Source organism: Copadichromis virginalis, linkage group LG11, assembly GCF_057382275.1.
Source record: "Copadichromis virginalis isolate Kocher_CV1m ecotype Utaka linkage group LG11, C_Virginalis_male_GT1.1, whole genome shotgun sequence".
Taxonomy (NCBI): domain Eukaryota; kingdom Metazoa; phylum Chordata; class Actinopteri; order Cichliformes; family Cichlidae; genus Copadichromis; species Copadichromis virginalis.
Window position 1 is genome coordinate 34,572,839 of NC_140628.1, and position 19,255 is coordinate 34,592,093.

The 19,255-nt window shown below is 39.3% G+C and overlaps 1 protein-coding gene across 1 annotated transcript in view; it reads left to right on the forward strand.

The window, feature by feature from the left end:
- agmo (alkylglycerol monooxygenase) overlaps positions 1-19,255 on the forward strand; it is a 49,164-nt gene that overhangs the window by 15,984 nt on the left and 13,925 nt on the right. Inside the window, exons 4-12 of the mRNA XM_085472168.1 lie at positions 3,431-3,534; positions 4,669-4,764; positions 8,057-8,123; positions 8,312-8,377; positions 10,161-10,240; positions 10,643-10,777; positions 12,836-12,952; positions 16,466-16,548; positions 17,705-17,810. Of these exons, the coding sequence (XP_085328294.1) occupies positions 3,431-3,534; positions 4,669-4,764; positions 8,057-8,123; positions 8,312-8,377; positions 10,161-10,240; positions 10,643-10,777; positions 12,836-12,952; positions 16,466-16,548; positions 17,705-17,810 (854 nt within the window). The remainder of the gene's footprint in view (positions 1-3,430; positions 3,535-4,668; positions 4,765-8,056; positions 8,124-8,311; positions 8,378-10,160; positions 10,241-10,642; positions 10,778-12,835; positions 12,953-16,465; positions 16,549-17,704; positions 17,811-19,255) is intronic.

The following is a 19,255-nucleotide window of genomic DNA, read 5'->3' on the forward strand; positions in this document are numbered from 1 at the left end:
GCAGGCTAATTAATCAAAAATCTTTTAGAAAAACATTTGAAAGTTCAAAAATGCCTTTATTCCAAGTGAGTCTTTTTTTGGAGGGGGGGTGTTTTGTTGTTTTGTCTGATTTCGTTTTAACGCATATGAACCATGTGCTGTGGCCATACTTATGTGGTAGCAGTGTCTTAGAAAAGAGGAGCGAGCTCCAGGAGAAAGTTGCAAGTTTTGCTTTATCTTTTAGTTTCTTTAGCTTTTCTGCTAGCGGCCACTTTTAAATATCTGCTAGTTTGGGTTCAAGACAGAGATCCCCTTTTTGATTTTTACGATTTGGCTTAAAACCCTTAATAAAGCTTAGTTGGGGTTGAACCAGGTGACCCTGAGCCATCTCTTAGTTGTGCTGCTATAGGTTCAGCCTACTCAGACTTCCAATGTACTGAACACTCATAAGCACACATAAGTGAAACTACGGTTGCATATCACAATCGTAACCTTTAAAAAAAAAAAAAAAAAAAAAATGCTACGCTTTTATTACCCATCTATTTCACACCTGTGACAGTTGATTGTTTCTCCCTGAAACTGGTTCTGCTGGAGTGGGGGTGGGGGATACTACCACCCTATTTATACCAAGTGCCTTCACATAAGGGATTGTCTGGTTGTTGAGGTTGTTTTTGCTCTAATATTGTACGTTCTGACAATAAATAAAAACTAAATGAACTAAATAAGATTACAACTGCTTTTGGTACCTGCAGTTACACTGATATGCACTAGGGGTTAAACAGTTGAGCAAAGCAGTGGCACATTTAGGTTTCCCAAGTTTACTGGGGAACTGACAGTCACAAACATGTATCTCCTGTGGGTGTGGTAAAAAAGTGTCATAAATGTCCATCACCTGATTAGTATGCACTCATCCTTGTTGTTCCCTAGAAATCCTGATTTAAGGCTCACTGGAGGACAGATGGAAGGGCCGTCCACAGCATTTCTGTGCTCTTGCTGGGAACGTGGGCTCTGTGGCACTGGTTCTCACCATTAACGGGGCTTCCCTCCTGAATAGACCCTGCCAAACTATGCAGTGTCCCGCCGAGTCCAGAGATGAGGACATGGGCTTGCAGTGAAGCTTAGCTGTTCCAACTTCCTATCAATGACAACAAACATCAATCTTAGCCGCCCTTAGTCTTGAACCCCGCCAAGCATGACTCCAGTTAGAAGAAAAAAAGCAAGAGCTTCAGGCTGCTGGAATTGAACAAAGGCTGGCTTATCCTCTGAATATGTCTCTTAGCAGGACAGTTCATCTTTGAATACCCTATGGTTCAGAGCGGAAGAAATATCATAATTTTTGTGCTTGACTGTTGTAGTTCAGTCACTCTCCTTCCTTCTTCCTCTCCTCCCACACTTCTCTCCTCTGCCTCATCAGCAGATTTCAGTGGCACTTAGGTTTAATAAAGTTTGAAACAAAATCCAACCCTGTTGCTTCCATTTTGAGTCAATCCAAAATATGCCATTTAACACGATAAATGACACTTCCAAAAACAGTCTGTTACATTTATTCTCACACCTGCTGAAGTCCAGCAATAACCCTGTTAAATATTAGTGGTGTGGACTTTTGCTCAGGAGCGGTAGTTTTCTGGTTGGTTTTCTGAAACTGAATTCTGCCTCACTGTCACTGATTAGAAATGTGTTAGAACAGATCACCATGCTCCTCCGCTCTCTTACCACTCACCTTAGGTTTTCAGCAGTTTGTTTGTTCAGGTGCAGAGACCCGCGACCCATTTTTGTTTCATGACTGCTGGCCTTAATACAACTCACAGATTTGTGAAATGGAGAGGAAGGAAGAGTTAAACTTGTCAACATTATATATTTGTAATTTTCTTGTTTTTTCTATAAAGGTGTCACTGAGCTGTTCATAAACCATTGTCCTCGAAGTGTCTCTTCCTGTGTAGTGTCCTTCCATTAACAGTGTTCTAATTGGTTTGTACAGTGAACACATGAACATCAATATCAGCAACCTGCAAAACGTGAGGCTCTTGGGTTCTTGTTCACAGCTTTCATCTTTATATGGTGTTCTCATGTATGATCTGGTCCTTGGAAATCCTTAGTAGGCTTCTGTAGCTTCTATGTAATGCTTATTCTTTAGTCATTTGTAAGCAAGACATTGCTAACACCAACCAATCCGTAAATGACAAGAGCAGATTTGTCAAATATTGATTTACAACTTTATGTATTGATGGGTAATTTTACAACCCGTATTTTTAATTTCACTTGGACATGTTAGTATGGAAGTTCTTGTAATTATTATTTTATTTTTATTAAGCCTGGACTGTGATTGATTTTGCTCTTGTCTACAACTGAGATGTGAAAAGAACCTTTTACCATCCTTCACTTCAGGGGTGGTCATGAAGTGGTTGACAAAGTTGCCTGACAACAAGGTTCCTGATTTGAGTTTTCTATTCTGTGTGAAGGTTGCATTGTAGCCACACTAGGGGCATGCTCAGGTTAATTGCTGCTCTAATTTGGCCATCTGCGTCAGCTGTGACAGGTTTCAGGCTGTGAAAGTCTTAGATGAAGATTGACTAATCAAATGTAGTCAATGTTGAAGTCCTAGGAATTCCAAAGAGTTGGCGAACCTAGACAGAAAAGATATGGGCATGTCTTGATGAGACAACATTTAGATGAATGAATAATAATAATAATAAAACAATATAAAGTGCCGTTTGAGCCAATTCTAAGCGTAGGTTATTTAATTTTCAACCACCCAATTGTGACCACATTCACACATCCTAATGCCTAATTTAACTCAAATGTAATCGCATTACACAGCAAGGCTGCCATATGAAACTCAAACCTAATTTAATCACTGGGGCTTTTACTATAAGGAATATATTACCATATATAGTCTGCATATAGGGTTATGTGGTTCTGAAGTATTTGAAGGTTACTATTCTCCTTGTACAGCAGCAGAAGCCAAAGTAGCCAGGAGGTGCCAAAAAGCACAGACCAGACGGGGTGGTCCGGAAACGATCTGGAGATCCAGTGAAACTTAACAAGCATGTTCCCTTTGGATGTTAAAATGAAGTGTAACACAGATATTAATGTAGCAAGTATCACAACACAGCAGAGGAATGTAAACTGGAGCACTGGGACATCAAGCTGGACGCTAACCAGCTGCAGCCAAATACCCCCATAGTCATAATAGCCTGAAATCCCTACCCCCTTATGACCAGCAAGGCTCAGGTCTCAGGTTTTCTTCACAGCTGGCCAGAAGCAAGGTTAAAATGGCTCCTCCTGGGGATAAAAGTGTATAGTTGCTTATTTGGGGATTGGGCAGGGTTTGATTGGCATAAATCATTTGTTATACTGAGAGGCTTTAAGGCTAGTGCATGAATTGTATATAGAGGGCTACATGGCTGCTGTCTAATCTTTAACAATGTGTGTGTGTATGATTGCTCTTCAGAGGTTGCTGTCCTTTGGGCTGCTCACCAGGTTCATCACAGTTCAGAGTACTACAACCTTACCACTGCCCTCAGACAATCTGTCACCCAGCCGTTTACCTCATGGGTAAGACAATATTCATTCTTTTAAAGGATGTTTCAAGTGATAGCCTTTGTTTTAAACACACAGATTTTTTTTTCTAATAGAACAACATGATTGCATTCAAACATAAGTTACAGTATTAGACAGTTGTAATTTGAAAAACGAGATTCGGCTAACTACAGTAACTAGCTATCTCCAAAGAGTCTCTCATTCCACAGTCAAACTCCAAGTCCACTGTAGCAGACTGCATCTTTTACTGCTTGTGGTGTAGAAACCTGCTCTGAGCTGGAGGGCCACTCTAAACAGAACCTGTGCCAGGTGCAGACCTGTACAGCTGCAACGTAGAACATGGACTACCACCAGTGCCAGCAGTAGTTTTAGGTTGATGAGATGATGACTTCACTGAAGAGTCAGTTGATGTCATTGTGACATACGTTTTTAATTTAAGCCTGGGTGCATCAAGTGTCATTGCTAACAACAAGAATACAGTGTAATTTCATGGGAAACATTGGATGATGAACGACTGAAATATTGTCTGCATATCCAAAACTTGATGTTTTTTTTTATTTCTCTGCACCATGGAGCTGCCTCATTGTCCAAAAACAATGAAAAAGAAATCTAGTCACACTTTAGTACTAGATAACTTGATTCTTCTGATCACAGTGGACTTGGAGTTTGACTCGTTTACTCAAGTGCAATCCAACTGCTGTAAAGACTCTTGACCACCAAATCTGCCCAAAATATGTCCCTAACAAATGGACTCCTAATATATAACGTCTAATATAAAACACTTTGAGGCAATTGACTATTGGGATTTGGCGCTACATTTAAAAATTGAAATAAATGACAATAGATGGAATAGAAATATTAATTTAAAGTGCTTCACTTAAATCTTTGAAAGCTTCAAGACTCAAATCTCTGACTGTGGAAAGAGTTTTATTCAGTTTTGAATAATAAACACTTAAACCTACAGGACATTGTTACCTGGATTGTTTTACTTTTGTTTAACATAGTCAGTCAGGAAAATAATAAAAGCATCATTTAGCAAAAACAGGCTTGTAGTTCCACCTTATTGGAGCAATAAACCTGTGTTATTGGGACCCTGACACATTGTACTCTGGTTCCATTAGATTTCTGTTGAAATCTTTCTTTCTTCAGGTTTTCTATTTGCCGATGGCTCTGGCTGTACCTCCATCCATATTCGCTGTTCACATACAATTAAACCTGCTCTACCAGTTCTGGATCCATACTGAGGTAAATGCCAAACAGGCTCATTCAACAGTGTATGTGTTTTTTTTGTTTTTTTGGTTTTTTTTCTGTGGAAAAATGCCAAAACAAGGACCTGATTTTAATACTAACCCACGGTAGTTTTCCATATTCTTTGCTTACGTTTTCACTAGGTGTGTATTTATAAGAGATTTGGTGTCAGTATATTATAAATATGACACTGTTTCTGTTTAAAGGTTTGGAATGGCATTTTCCTATAAAAACGACTCACTTGTTATGTTTTTATGTATATATATTTTTCCCTTAAACTGAATCTAAATCATTACTGACTCTGGATGTATGTCGTCATCAAACTGCATTTCCTGCCTGGTTGAGTGGTTGCTTGTAGGTTAATAGTCATTTTTCATGGAAGATCTAGAGTTGTCTGCAAACACCTGCTACCTACTTTCTGAGGAGTAGTGAAACTTAAAAAAGTGAAACATTCCCAAAAAGGAGAACGTTTGCCTTCAGAGTTAAAGTTGCAATATTTTTAAATTGTTTTGTTTGCAGCTGTAAGAACAGCTGTTACTTTGAAGCTAAATATTTTAGTGCATATGTAAGAATTCCTTTTCTAACAATAACGAAATTTCAATGAGGTACAATTAAGTGCTGAAATGAAACGTTTTTGCATGTTATATTTGGTTCTACAACAGACTCTAAATGCCTTCAGGCATTTTTGAGCAGTTATTTAGAAGCATTATCTAAATGGACATTAAGTAGTCACCTGGCTATAGACATTGGATGTTGAGAACTGGCAGATAATCACCTTACCGTTGGGGAATTCTTCTGCAGATTTCAATTCAGGGTAGTTTTTCAAAGTTCTGTTTATCTATGGTGACATAATGTCTGGAAAAATGCTTATATGTCAATTATTCAATGGCATAATTCAGTAACATGGCTGCAACTTCATTGTTTAGTCAAAGAGGTATTACACCTCTATGATGCAATTATAAAATATTTTCAGGCAGCATGTAGCACTACCAGATTAGTATTACCTGAATTAATGTGGTTGTTGTTTAAAGAATCAATAGGAAAATAAAATCTGTAAAGTTGTCTGTCTCTCTGTGCCAGTGCTAATCTGTCTGTTAAGCCAGACTTTTGTGGACTCCATGTTGCAGTGGAGCCTGTATTCAATAAAAAATAATGAGATTTTATGAAATATTCCAAACAGAAGCATGACCATTCTGTCTGCCTTTTAAAGTGACTGAGAGTATCACTTTTACAATCCCCACAATCGTTAGAGGGAATGAATGGATTTGGAACGCCCTCGATCTTTTAGTGCGCTATTAGTGAGAACAGTCGTAATAGTCACAATTTTCTGAGGGATGTAATTTATGCCTTCTGTTTTTTTTTTTTTTTTTTTTGATGTCATAGAATTTACTGGCTCACTATTCGCTGCAGCTTCAGAGCTGGAGTGAAGTGGTGGAGACCCCTTTCATTCAAGATAAAACTCTCACGCTCGGCTGCCAGGCGCAGCCATTATGTGGAAATAATGAATCGCAGAGAAATTCTGTCCAACCACGCACATTTCTCCGTCTGTCATACTGATGTGATCCATCGAAATATGACTTGCAACCAAAAGAGAAACATGAACTGTGTGAAATATGCTCAGTGTGACCTCTTTAATCTATAATGACTCACGGAGGAATCAGTTTGGTACCTTCCAACAAGAAATGAATAAGAAAATGTATTCCTGATGGTTTAAACCTCATGGGTGTTGGACTAGAGAGAGTGTGTGTGTGTGTGTGTGTGTGTGTGTGTGTGTGTGTGTGTGTGTGTGTGTGTGTGTGTGTGTAACAATGTCTTTAACCATTGTCAGGAGTTTTCTGCTATTGCCACAAAGTCTTTTTTCCAACACTGTAGTTGTTGTGCTAACATCACCATAAATAATATTATTTATTGGAGAAATTAACTCTTTTGAGTGTGTTAATCAGGGCAACAAATGTAATTATGGATGTTATGAATATTTGAAAGTGATTCTGACAGCTATAGTAAGGCTTCCAACAGCAATTTGCTGGAATATTTAACTTTTTTTAGTACTAGTTTAGATTTAAAGTTGCCCAAATTATTTCCATCGGCCAGTCTTGGTAGCTGGGTATCGGCCCGCCAGGACCTCTGCTCCTGGCCGCCGCCTGGCTCACAATGCACCCAACCCCTATGGCACCTCCTGCGGGGTCTCTCTCTTAGAGATAGGGTGAGAAGTTCGGCAATTCGGGAGGGGCTCAGAGTAGAGCCGCTGCTCCTCCACGTTGAAAGGAGACAGTTGAGGTGGTTCGGGCATCTGACAAGGATGCCTCCTGGGCGCGGTGTTCCGGGTATGTCCCACCGGGAGGAGGCCCTGGGGCAGAAGGAGGCCCTGGGGCAGACCCAGGACACGCTGGAGAGATTATATCTCTCAGCTGGCCTGTGAAGCCCTTGGTGTTACCCCGGACAAGCTCTAGGAAGTGACTGGGGAGAGGGCGGCCTGGGCTTCTCTGCTTAGGCTGCTGCCCCCGGAACACAGCCCCGGATAAGCGGAAGAAGATGGATGGATGGATATTTCCATTGGTCAGAGAAATGGTTTTGCCAATTGAAAACACTAGGGCAACAGTTTTATTCAAATTCAAATAAAGTTTCATCATTCCACTATTTAATGTTTGTTTCTTAAGCATCCACAGTTTTCAAGAAAATTCATTGTGATCATTGACAGTTTTCTTTGTGGTAGCTACATGAATACTTCTGTGCTGCCACCATCAGACCAGTTATACCAGTTGCCTTCACTTACAGTACTGTAGCATTCCTGCTCTCCAGAAGATGAAACTTCGTGAGTTTACCCACTGCAGCAAAAGGGTTTTCTGTCCACTTCATTCCAAGCAGAATTGTTATTGCATGTAAAGTAATATATATTTGGTACTATTGCTCTGTTTTGGGACCCCCTGCGCCCTTCAACATACACACAGGTGTTAATGACTGCAGACATTACATTGAGATGACTGAATGGGACCAGATGGAAGAAGAGTGATTATTCTAGTGTTTCGACAAACAGGCAGTTGGACTAGTGGCAATAACAGCAACAACTGTTTCATTCTGGTTTCTCTGGGAGATGGAAAATAATAAGTTAGGGTTACTGTCTGAATTTTGTCTTTACTGGAGCATAAATGAAGCAAATAGGACAAAAAGAAATTAAACACGTCAATGCTGTCACTGGGAAACCAAGTAAAGACGGTTTATTTGTATTTTAATTTGTATAAGGAAAATGAAACTTTATTACTTTAAAGTTGATTTTATATCTTTCTTCCAGTTAATCAGAGACCTTGGACCTCTGGAGTGGATCTTGAACACTCCAAAACACCACAGAGTTCATCATGGTAAGAGGACGGTAATTTTATCCAACCTTACGCTGTTTACATCAAACATTGCATAAGGACTGAAAGATTGAATGAGTAGACATGTTGGAGATGTTTTATGGATCAGAGTTAATTCTGAAAATGTTTATATCTATCTATCTAAAATGTGAATAAGTAATACAGCAACCTCACAAATGTAAACTCAACAGGGCGGAACCTTTATTGCATTGACAAGAACTATGGTGGTATTCTGATTATTTGGGACAGATTATTTGGTAAGTCATTTGTATTTGCGTCTTATTGTTTTTCTTTTGAATGCAAGTGAATGTACTTTATTTATGACAGTGTAACTTTTAGTCTGTGATGGCATTTGTAGAGTGTGACAGCTGGATCACCACTGAGTTGTATCAACATTTGTATCTGTTCTAAAATAATAAAATTCCTACAATGGGATTAATTCTTAATGCCACCAGTGCTGCCCCCCACATCTGTTTTGTGCAAAAGGCAAATGGTTCTTCTTGCACTGACTATACCATTTATAGCTGCTGTTGACATGCATTATTTTTAGCCACACAGACCTCAAATACACAAAACTGCATAGTAACCCTTGCACGGGAAACTGTATTTCTATAGATTTTTTATAAAATTTGAAATCTGAACTTTCCCTTCAAAGATTCAAAGCATTCAGGTGAAATACTTTAATTATGATCAAATTTCTGTATGATGGACTTTCTGTACCATGAAAGTCTTCCAGGTGTTGTTAGTTTCTCCTGTCTGTGATGATCTTGATTACTTGAGTTCAGAACAACTGAAATTCTTTGGTTTATGAAGATATTTTACCTCTCATCTGATTTTCTTTAGTTTCAAAAACTATTGGAGACCCCTATTGAGGTTGTCCCTTCGGAGGTGGTCCTGAGAGTGATTGTGAGTCTACATGAGTGAGGCTGTGAACCCAGGCATGGGTCATTATGCTCACAGGAGTAAAGATGTGGAGTCTGAGACATTGCCATGCCACACGGCCATAAAAGTTAAGGTCATCTGGTTCAAGGTTTGAGTGGGGATTGAAATGCCTGCAAAGGGATGTCAAGACTGTGACTTATAGGTGGGGAATATTTGGTGTCGTATGCTTCAATTTGGTGATGATGGCTCACAGTAGAAATAGATGGCCTCCTCTCAAATTGTTGTCATTGTCCAAAATATGAATATTCAGAGGCACTCCTCCTGAAATACCTGGGACTCCATCAGTTTTTAGAACCAAAGAAACATCACAGATGAGAAGTGAAACCTCTTCATGAACTTGAAAAGAAATCCTGTTCCTTTCAACTCAAATGCTTAAGACTACCGTGGCCTACATAACTGAGAACATGCAGACATACCTGTGATGCTTGGGCTTGAAAAATTAAGGTATCACCCAATACTACAGTGATGAAAATAAAACAGTTTGCCACAAATGTCTGTGCAGGGTATCTGTTTAAATCATGAGAAACACACTTCTCTGTAGTTGATGGTGGTTTTATAGATGTTGAATAGATGTTCCTGGTGTTTTTATAGTACCTTATTGTTTTTAGGGTATATGTTCAAAGAAAAGTCAGTTTATGCAAAGGATACTGACTCAAAGGAGCGTTTCTACATTCCCTTAGTAGCATTTTCACTGTTAAACTGGAGGCCGAATTAACCTTTGTTAACCATTGTCTGTCACTAACCCTCTCAGAGTTTTAGCATCTTTTAGTTCATTTTCGTTTTACACTTCAGTTTTATTGTCTTGGTCAAGTGAACAACAGATAAAATCAATGAAAAGCTGGTGAACGTGGAGCATTTAGCATTTAGGAGGGACAAATAGCTTAAAGATGAAGAAAATGCTAATAACAATAGAAACATGTGATTCATTTCATGTTTGTCTTTCTGGTGACACGTTTTCTTTGTTGGATATTTAAACATCTTAAACTTTTAAACCTTAATGTATTACCTCAGGTTTTAAGAATAAATAACAGGAATAGAAGTTTGAGTCATTTATTCACATCATTTTGTTTTGCACACCGCTATTCATACCATCCCCAGGTACCTTTGCTCAAGAAGCCAACCAAGTCGTGTACGGCCTGGTTTTCCCCATCAAAAGATTTGAAATCCTCTATGTGCAGGTTAGTCTCATCTTTCATCATTGATGTGGCTACCACAAGTTGGCGATTGGTCAAGCAGCTCACCTCCATCTGGGTATAAACACCTTTGGTAGATGAGGTGTGAGCTCATGTTTCCCTCACTGGCCGAGTGTCCATTTTGTAACTATAACATTATGACTCTACTCTAAACAAACTGCCCAGTTGAGGTGAAAGAGGCCAATAAAATGTAATGCCAGGTGGATGTTATGATTATTTTTGCTGCCATCACTGTTGGCAGAGCACTGCATGAGCAATGTTCTGCCCAAAGAAAATAGAAACATTCATTCTAGGATTATTGCTGTTCCTTTGTTAGCATTCATCAGTTAAATGTAGTGTTTGATTATGTATTAATGTCTAATTTGGTTGTATTTTTTTCCCTTTTAGTTGCATTACTACTTGTATTTGTGGAAGAAATCCAAAACCTACAAAACTATCAGCAACAAACTGTCAACTTTCCTCAACGGTCCAAGTTGGAAACCTGGTAAACGTCGGCTGGGTGACCACAATGACAATCCAAAGGTTTGCATCATTTCTAAGGACAAAATGCCCTCATGCTTCATTACCCATCATTTTGACAGACACAACACACAGGCCTAAATGACTCAGAGCATTCCTTATTGAAGGACTCGTATATTCTGCCAGTTTTACAAGAAACTGCCACATCAAATAAAAGTTGCAAAGCCTTTGTAGAGGCGACACAATAAGTTTAGTTTCACTGTCTTTAAACACAGTCTGCGTGAATAAAACCACTTGCAGTTTAGCGTAAATGTGCATGTGTGTGCGTGACTTTGTGTGTATGCAGAAAGAAATACAGGCTCCAGCTGAATGCCCCGGTGGTTAGCTTTGAAATAACGCTGATGGTGTCGCATATTTAGTTCCCTCATGCTTCAGACTGCAAAAAAAAAAAAGTCCCCTTTGACTTTACGATTAAATTGGCTCTTTAAACCCAGCAGGGTAATTCTAAACATGGTCAGAGCTGGAACTTAACTGAAATATCTTGAAAGGCTTTATGTAGGCGGCTACTTCTTGATATCTGCTGGTGAAGGAAAGAGGAAAAAGAGGGGAGTGAAAGAGGAAAAAGGGTTCAACGTGTTTCAACTCTGAGAATAAGCAGAGCAGCAGACTGGAATATCTACAGGGTTGGGGATGGGATTTTGAGGGGGAACCCACATGTGATGGTTTGGTTCCTCAAAATCCTGGGAAACCCCCTGAATGAGAAACAGGCATTGCTGATTGGCCAGTTATTTTTCATTCCCATAAAGTCCTCAGGGCTTAATTACTTATTGTCTTGGACAGAAGGGAAAAACAGGTCAAATGACTCAGGGAATTCTTACAGAAGGACTCAGATATTCCTCAGTGTTTAAGGGAAACCGCTGCACCCAATAAATCCTGGATGACTTTGTAAATGGAAAACAACAAGCTAATTTTCACCAGTTCTGAAATTCCACTAGTAGGATGCTAAAGTAAGAAAATGTCTTTTTGAAGAAAGGCACATTGGGTGGGTTTACAAGTTTGTTTGTTTTTTTTTTAAATTAAAGTTTAGCATCTTTTCCTCATCTTTATCATACCCTTTTGTTTTGTTTTTTCACCACCAGCATGCAGTGTTTATACATGGCATATTCTCAGAGTTAGCCACTGGGTGCAATTGCATTCTACAAATGGCATTTTCTTTGTTTCTGTTATTACTGGTAGAGAATAATTTTGCCATGCATGACTCAGATGATTTGCTGGAAATGATTCATGCACATATCTGAACATGCTGCAAAATGGTGACATGCATTTAGAGAAGAAAGTTTGGTGGTTGCAGACGGTTTCCTTTAATCCAGTCTGTTAACCTAATATGAGACGACTGGACCGCTTAGCTCGTTATTTGTTCAACAGATTCTGTTGTTGTTTATGTTCTGTTGCATGTCATAGTACCCTTAAAGTCGTCTTTTTCTTTGTCCAATGGGAGCTATGTGTATCATTTTAAGGCAAACTAGCGTGAGGTGTAGCAAATAATAAAACCTATATTGACCTAACACCCTACATCTAATGTTATTAAAAATTAGCATAGCATTGCTGTCAGTACCTGTGTCAAATGTTAAGGAACATGCCTCAAATGCCCAAGCATGCAGTTGTACAGGGGTACGTTGCTTGGGCATGGGTGACTATAACTTTGTTTGTGTAAACATAACATCTGAGAAAATTTATTGATTATCAATCTGAAATTTTTAGACTATTGTGATAATGCCACAATCATAAAGCAGACATGTGTTGTTGTTGTGTGTGTGGACGAAGAAGTCTTGGTGCATGTTCTATCATCATTTGAACTATTTTAACTATTCACAGGCTTCTGTGAATGTGGGGTAATGTGTCACTGGTTAATGGCTTCAGTTGTTTTTTGAGTCAGAAATAATAGCATACATGATGTTTTTAGAAGATTTTTTTTTGTACTAGTTTTGAATTCAAATGACAGCATGACATTAAAACTGTTACCATCAGGGTAAAATTAGTATTTAAGCCTTGTTGGCTGTGAGAAACTGTTCAAAAATATCAGGGTTCGGGGAATTAAACATGTTTATTTTCCATTCACAGGTTACCGGAAAGGAAGTGCCTCATAATCCCAGCTGGTCACTGCCTGTACAAATTTATGCAGTCATACATTTCCTTTTGGTGCTGAAGACTTACCATGATTTGTTTGAAAACAAGATGGTATGTATTTGTCACATTAGACAAAGTGATTGTTATTAAACTTTATTTGGAGGGTGACACTTCAGCTCCCTTCATAGAGTTCTTTAAATTCCCTTTTTTTTAGTTGGATTTGTCAGATATATAGGATTAAATCTGGGGTAGCTTAGTCTAGACTAACTACTGATTTGTTTAGGCTACTGTAATCCCTCAAAGTATGACAAGGTGGTCCAGAGTTCCCAATTTAAGACTGAGTTTACGTGTTTGTTTTCCAACACTGATTCATCCAGTTATCCAGTTTGTTGTGGCTGGTCCATAATGGAGCAGAGTCCTCTACTTAGCCAGCAGAAAAAGACTAGCTGTGTCTAACATCATGACAGAATGACGGATCAGCATTCCCCTTTAAAGCAACCTTGTCTATTATTTTCCACCCAACAAGCCAAAAGACCCCCTTCCTCCTCCTTCAGGAAAAAAAAGAAAGAAAAGAACCTCCCCAGCAGTTATCTTTGGAAGGATTTTTTTCCCCCAGGCACAGTTTTGGTTAGCCAGAAAGAGCTGTCACACCCAACCTCTTCAAACTCTAAATAAAATGCCCTGTCTTCTCCCCCCCCCCCCCCCCCCCCCCCGATTGCTACCTCCATTGGGGCTCTGTTAGTTGTGGTCACCTCTCACACACACCTCCTCTCCAGCATCGAGGGATCCCCTCCCTTTTGGCGAACGAAACACCAGCTGGTGGTCCAGCAGTGAACACAAACGCCTTAATTGTGTCGAGTCAACCATTTCCCAAACCAAATAGCCTTCAGGATGCAGCCATCAGACTTGGAGGGAAAATAACAAAGTGAGCTCCTTGGCCCAACAATAAATCATGTCACTCTTATGTATTTATACCCACATGTTCGCTAGCTGCTTATTTAGCTTGACAATTGAAGACACGCTGCCGGACAATTTATGTGCTTTGTGTTAATTCGAAGCCATGAAAACATGGCTATTTCAAACAAGTGAAGCTACTCTTCAATTACATCATCATCAGGCCAGTGTGTATGCTTTACATGTACGTATTTTAAACGGTTATTATTAGAGGCAGTGAGGGAAATTGACCATCAGAACTTTTTCTCATTTAAAGTATGTTTGGGCATTTCTACCCAGCAGACCAAAAGTGAAACACACACACACACACACACACACACACACACACACACACACACACACACACACACATGCACAAACACAGGTTTTGCTTTCACTCTTTTGAAGTTTTTGCAAATTACCGAAAGTACAAAAATATTCACTATTTGAGCAAAAGTACTGAGCTTCACTGGTAATCTCTGAATTAAGGTGTTCTCAATAGCATTGCCACAGGTGTATGAAATAAAGCAATAAGTGCACTGTGACTTTACAAGCAATGTTCTAAAGAGCTCACTGAATTAGTTTGCTAATATAATAGGATTCACTGATGCAACAAGTCAATTTTTGAGATTTTTACTCTGCTAGATATTCCACGATCAGATGGTGGTATTGTGAAGTATTTCAGAACAGCTGCAACGCAGATTGTAAAGTTGAAGAGTGCATATAAGAGTGCATGTAATAGTTACCAATGCTCTCAATAACTGACTTAATAACTACAGACTCCCAAACTGCCAGGCATTAACATCAGCACAAAAGCTGTACGCCAGAAGCTTCATGGCATAAAGTCCCATTTGGAGCCTTATAAGTGAAAGTTTTTTTTTCTTTTTTCCCACCACAGTACATTTCAGATTTTTGAAGGTAGACACATGAGCATGGGGGCATTTCTGACTGTAAAATCAAGAGCTACTATAAGCTCATTGGCTAATGAATCACACAGTAGAGCAAGCCCTGCTTTTTTCCCCCCATTTGAATCTAATACAGTAAGAGTGCAATCAGTTCTACAAAATATAAAATGCTGAGACTACTTTACTTTAGAAGAGAGGTTTATTCAGATGTGTGGTCACTTTGGATGATGTCGTTTGTAGAGCTGTCCTTGTTACTTTACATTAACAGGTGTGTTATTTTGTTATCCCATTTAATGGTTTGCTGGAAACACACTCTCCTTAAAATAGTTCAGTATAACAGGAATCATGTTTACTTACCTGATACCTGATTCATTATTACATGTTACTGGCACTGTTTTTTTTTTTTTTTTTTTTTTTTTTTTTTTTGGTTTGCTTGTTTTTTCCTGTTTGATCAGTCTTCATCAATAATGGCCTGGGTAATTAGTTAATTTGCTCATCTCAAGAGACAACATAACACAATCAGTCCTTAAAGTGTTGCCACCAGATGTTAACTGTCATTTCCGACCTCTGCTGATATTGCTACAAGTTGTCAGTTGATCACTTGAAAAATTACCATGACAAAAGAAGCACAAAGTGTTTCTTTAAAAACTCTTGGAAATAAAATGTGAGTTGATGACACTTAGGGCTTTATGGAGGAATTTCTCTCTAGTGTAGTGTCTCAGCTGCATGCCCCCTGGATGATAGAAAGACAAACAAACAACAACAAGAAATAAAGATTAGGTTACTAAATACATCTGGTCTGCTGAGCCTCTCGGGTTATCAGACACAGAAAAGTTCACATAACCTTTGATATCAAAACAATTCTCCTCTCATTATACGCTTACCAAAAATAATGGTATCCATAGCCCTTGAACTCCATTGCAGTGATTAATCTGCCTTAATAAACTATGAATGAAGGTCACCCTAGACTGTCAGTCCTTCACAGATGGACTGAGCTCAAATTATTTCCTTGTCTGATTCATGGAAAACATTATTGTATCTGTGTTCCTGTAAGAGGCTCCTGGTAATATTGTGCTTATGGCAGCTTATGGGTTATGACTTGGATAAACGTATAGAAATACAGTTTTATTGCATCCTGTTGATGGGTTGATTTTTGTGCTGGCAAGCGCGAGCCCTCTGGGTATTTACAGCATGGGAGCAGTCAGTGAGATTTGGCTGTTAGACTCTGTATTGAGTGTCAGAGAAATATAAACCAAAGCTGACAGCCCACAGCATCCTCAGGAGACAATGGCTTTCCAACGGCTGCCCTTAGCCAAGGCCATAGGTTAGAGAACACAGATTAGAGCGTACGTTACTCTTTGTGTTTATGCAAGTCTGTTTGTGTGTATGTTCCAAATAGCTTGGAAAGGTCAGTGAGAATCTGCATTGGATTTCTCCTCCAAAGTTGGTTGTTTTGGCTCCATTTAGGGGATTCAAACTACAGTCTCTTCAACTGTGGTCAAGTCCCCTGTCAAGACCCATCTGGGATGATTAGAGCGTCTATGTAAACTAGGCATGTCAGTGTAAAGTAAGAGGCAGCATATCGTGTGTGCCAGTACACTTATTCCGAAGGTCAGACATGTTTTGGTTGGCATTACAGCTCTGCGGTTTATGACTGCTCTCCCAGTAAGGTCTCCTGTGATTGTAACTTGACTGGCCATGATATTGATTTAAGGGTTTGAATCTACGGTAATGTATTTTTTCCTGACCGCATTTCTCATGGTATGCAAATGTATCTCAATCCTAGATACTGTCCCAGTTAACTATTCTGGGTATGACTGGCTACGTTCTGCTCACTCTCACGTCTCTGGGGTTCCTCATCGACCAGAGGTACAGTACAGAGATTTCTTTATGGATTCATTTTCAAAGAGACTTTTAGAGGATTTAAAAATTAGACTAAACAGTTAAAAATGTCTCGGGGAGGTTAGAGAAAAGCAAGACTGAGAACTATTCTGGCTTTGGTAGAGGTTCTCAAGCTTTGAGTGGCAATCATCCAAAGACTGAATTTGAAGGAATACAAAATGTGGAGTGTTAAAATTAGCATTGAAGTAAAAATGCCAAGTTGATTGTACTTATCTGTTTAGATTTCTTCAGTTGTTCTTTATTCTCCTCTGAGCTGCTAATTCCTAATAATGTATTTGCATCTTAAACTCAATGATTCTGAAAATGGCTTGCTTTTAGACAGTCCAACCTCTTTTGGGGTCCAAGAACGAATCAAAGAAAAACTCTCAAAGAATCTCTGGGAGCCATAGGTCTTTGCCAGCCCAGAGTTAAAGGTCTGAACATTAGTATTAATATTACTGTGGGGTGGTCAGCAGTATGTACCCTTGTTTTCAGTAACTAAACTATGAACCTTGCATTGAATCATTTCATTTCTCTTCATTGTTACCAAATAAAACTCTGCATACTTAGCTTGTGAAATTCACTAAAAGAAACAGAAACAAGATAAAGACACACTCCTACTATACATGCTTTGTTGTGAGTGAATATAAGATTAAATTCAGTTGATGGAAGTACCACAACACTGGAGCTGACTTCAAAGTGGGGCGACCGTGGCTCATGGGTTGGGAAGCGCATCTGTAACCGGAAGGTCGCCGGTTCGATCCCCGGGCTCTCTGTCCTGGTCATTGTGTCCTTGGGCAAGACACTTTACCCTACCGCCTACTGGTGTTGGCCAGAGGGGCCGATGGCGCGATATGGCAGCCTCGCTTCTGTCAGTCTGCCCCAGGGCAGCTGTGGCTACAACCGTAGCTGCCTCCACCAGTGTGTGAATGCGAGAGTGAATGAATAGTGGCATTGAAAAGCGCTATATAAATCCAATCCATTATTATTATTATTATTATTATTATAATTATTATATATCTCAAACCAAATCTCTCCTCATCAACTCTATTTGATCAGCACAGGAAGTTGATATTAGCTCACATTAAAATATAATTATTCCATCTAAGTGATGCGTTGTTGCTTAATGTGTCCTTATATTCAGGCCATCATCGGCTGTCTTGGAGCTATTTCGCTGTGTCGTCATGATGACATTGCTGAGGTACAACTACATGAAGCCCCTTGCACCTTCACTGGCAGTGCCTACAGAGGTAAGTGCAACTGTAATGTGTGGAGTGCAGTTTAAAATAGGCAGCAGGACTTGAGATTTTCTTTTCATTCTACTTAAATAATAAGCAAATATGTGTGCCGTATATGGAAGATGGAATTGGTGTTCATATCTGGAAAGTGAAGCCAGTGCAAAAGTACCTTAAACCTGCATTTTAAAAAATAGATGGGCTGATATTTTATATTATAAATATATAAATAATAAATAGGTGCGCAGGGAAGAAAAAAGCCCTTACACTTAAACACATCTGTGAGCTCTGTCTTGAGAATTATTTAATCCATGTTGCTAGTTGCAAGTCTTGTCTTATGCAGCATGATAATGCAATTTAGCAATTCTAAGCACCTATTATTGCTGGTGTACAGCAGGTGACTTGGAATGTAGGACACACATATTAACAAGCATACAGTTCATGGAAAAACTCTGTTCGTTTGCTTTTTTGGCACTTTTTTTATGATTATTAGACATAACTTGTCTAGGACTGCCACGACAGACACTATAGGCAAAAGTATCGGGCCACATCTCTTAATCTCTGAATTCAGGGGATTTCATAGCACCTAGCTATGAAGTTTGCCTTTGCAAACATTTGTGAGAGAATAGGTTATTTTACGGAGCTCACTGAATTTGAGTGTGGTATTTTTAACAGATGCCACCATTGCAACAAGTCAGTTTGTGAAAAGTCTTTAGATATTCCATGATCAACTCTATGTGGTGCCAGGAAATTGCAGCTCAGCTTTAAAGTGGCAACCAACCTAAAGTTACAGAGTAGGCTCGCCGTGTGCTGAGGCAGACTGTGCATTAGTCGCTAATGCTTTGCTGAGTCGGTCACTGCAGCGCTCATAACTTCCTCTGGTCTTAACATCAACACAAACTGTATGCTGAGGGCTTCGTATTGTTTCCACAAACAAACAGCAAACTGGAACCAACTGAGCCTCAGAAAGAAAGAAACATTTAATAGTCATCGTACTGCGGCTTCAACACGCTTTATGGCTGGCTACTGCTAATGACACGTACTTTTCTGTTTCTGTGGCAACCCCATCAGACCTGCTAAATTGGACTGAGTCAGTTGCACAGATGCAGTTATGTGACAATTCATAAGACAGGTGAACTATGGAGGATTTATATATTTAATTAGCAGTTTATCTGCTCATTCCTGCTGCTTCTCGCTGTTTTCCAAAGTAACACATTGCTTTATTACTAGCTGCATTGTTAAAATGTGCTACTGTGCACCCTGATCTTTAGAGTCACTGCAGTTTCTGCTAAATTTATGATTACAAATACGTATTGCATATTTCAAAGGCTGTTCATTTGCTGGTTTAGCAACATCTTTCTTTAGCATTTTCTTTTAGCAGAATTGATTATTAGTGAATAATGGTCTGTCTTTATGCATTCCTTTGATGGTGTTAATACATCCTGGTAATGATGTTTGCT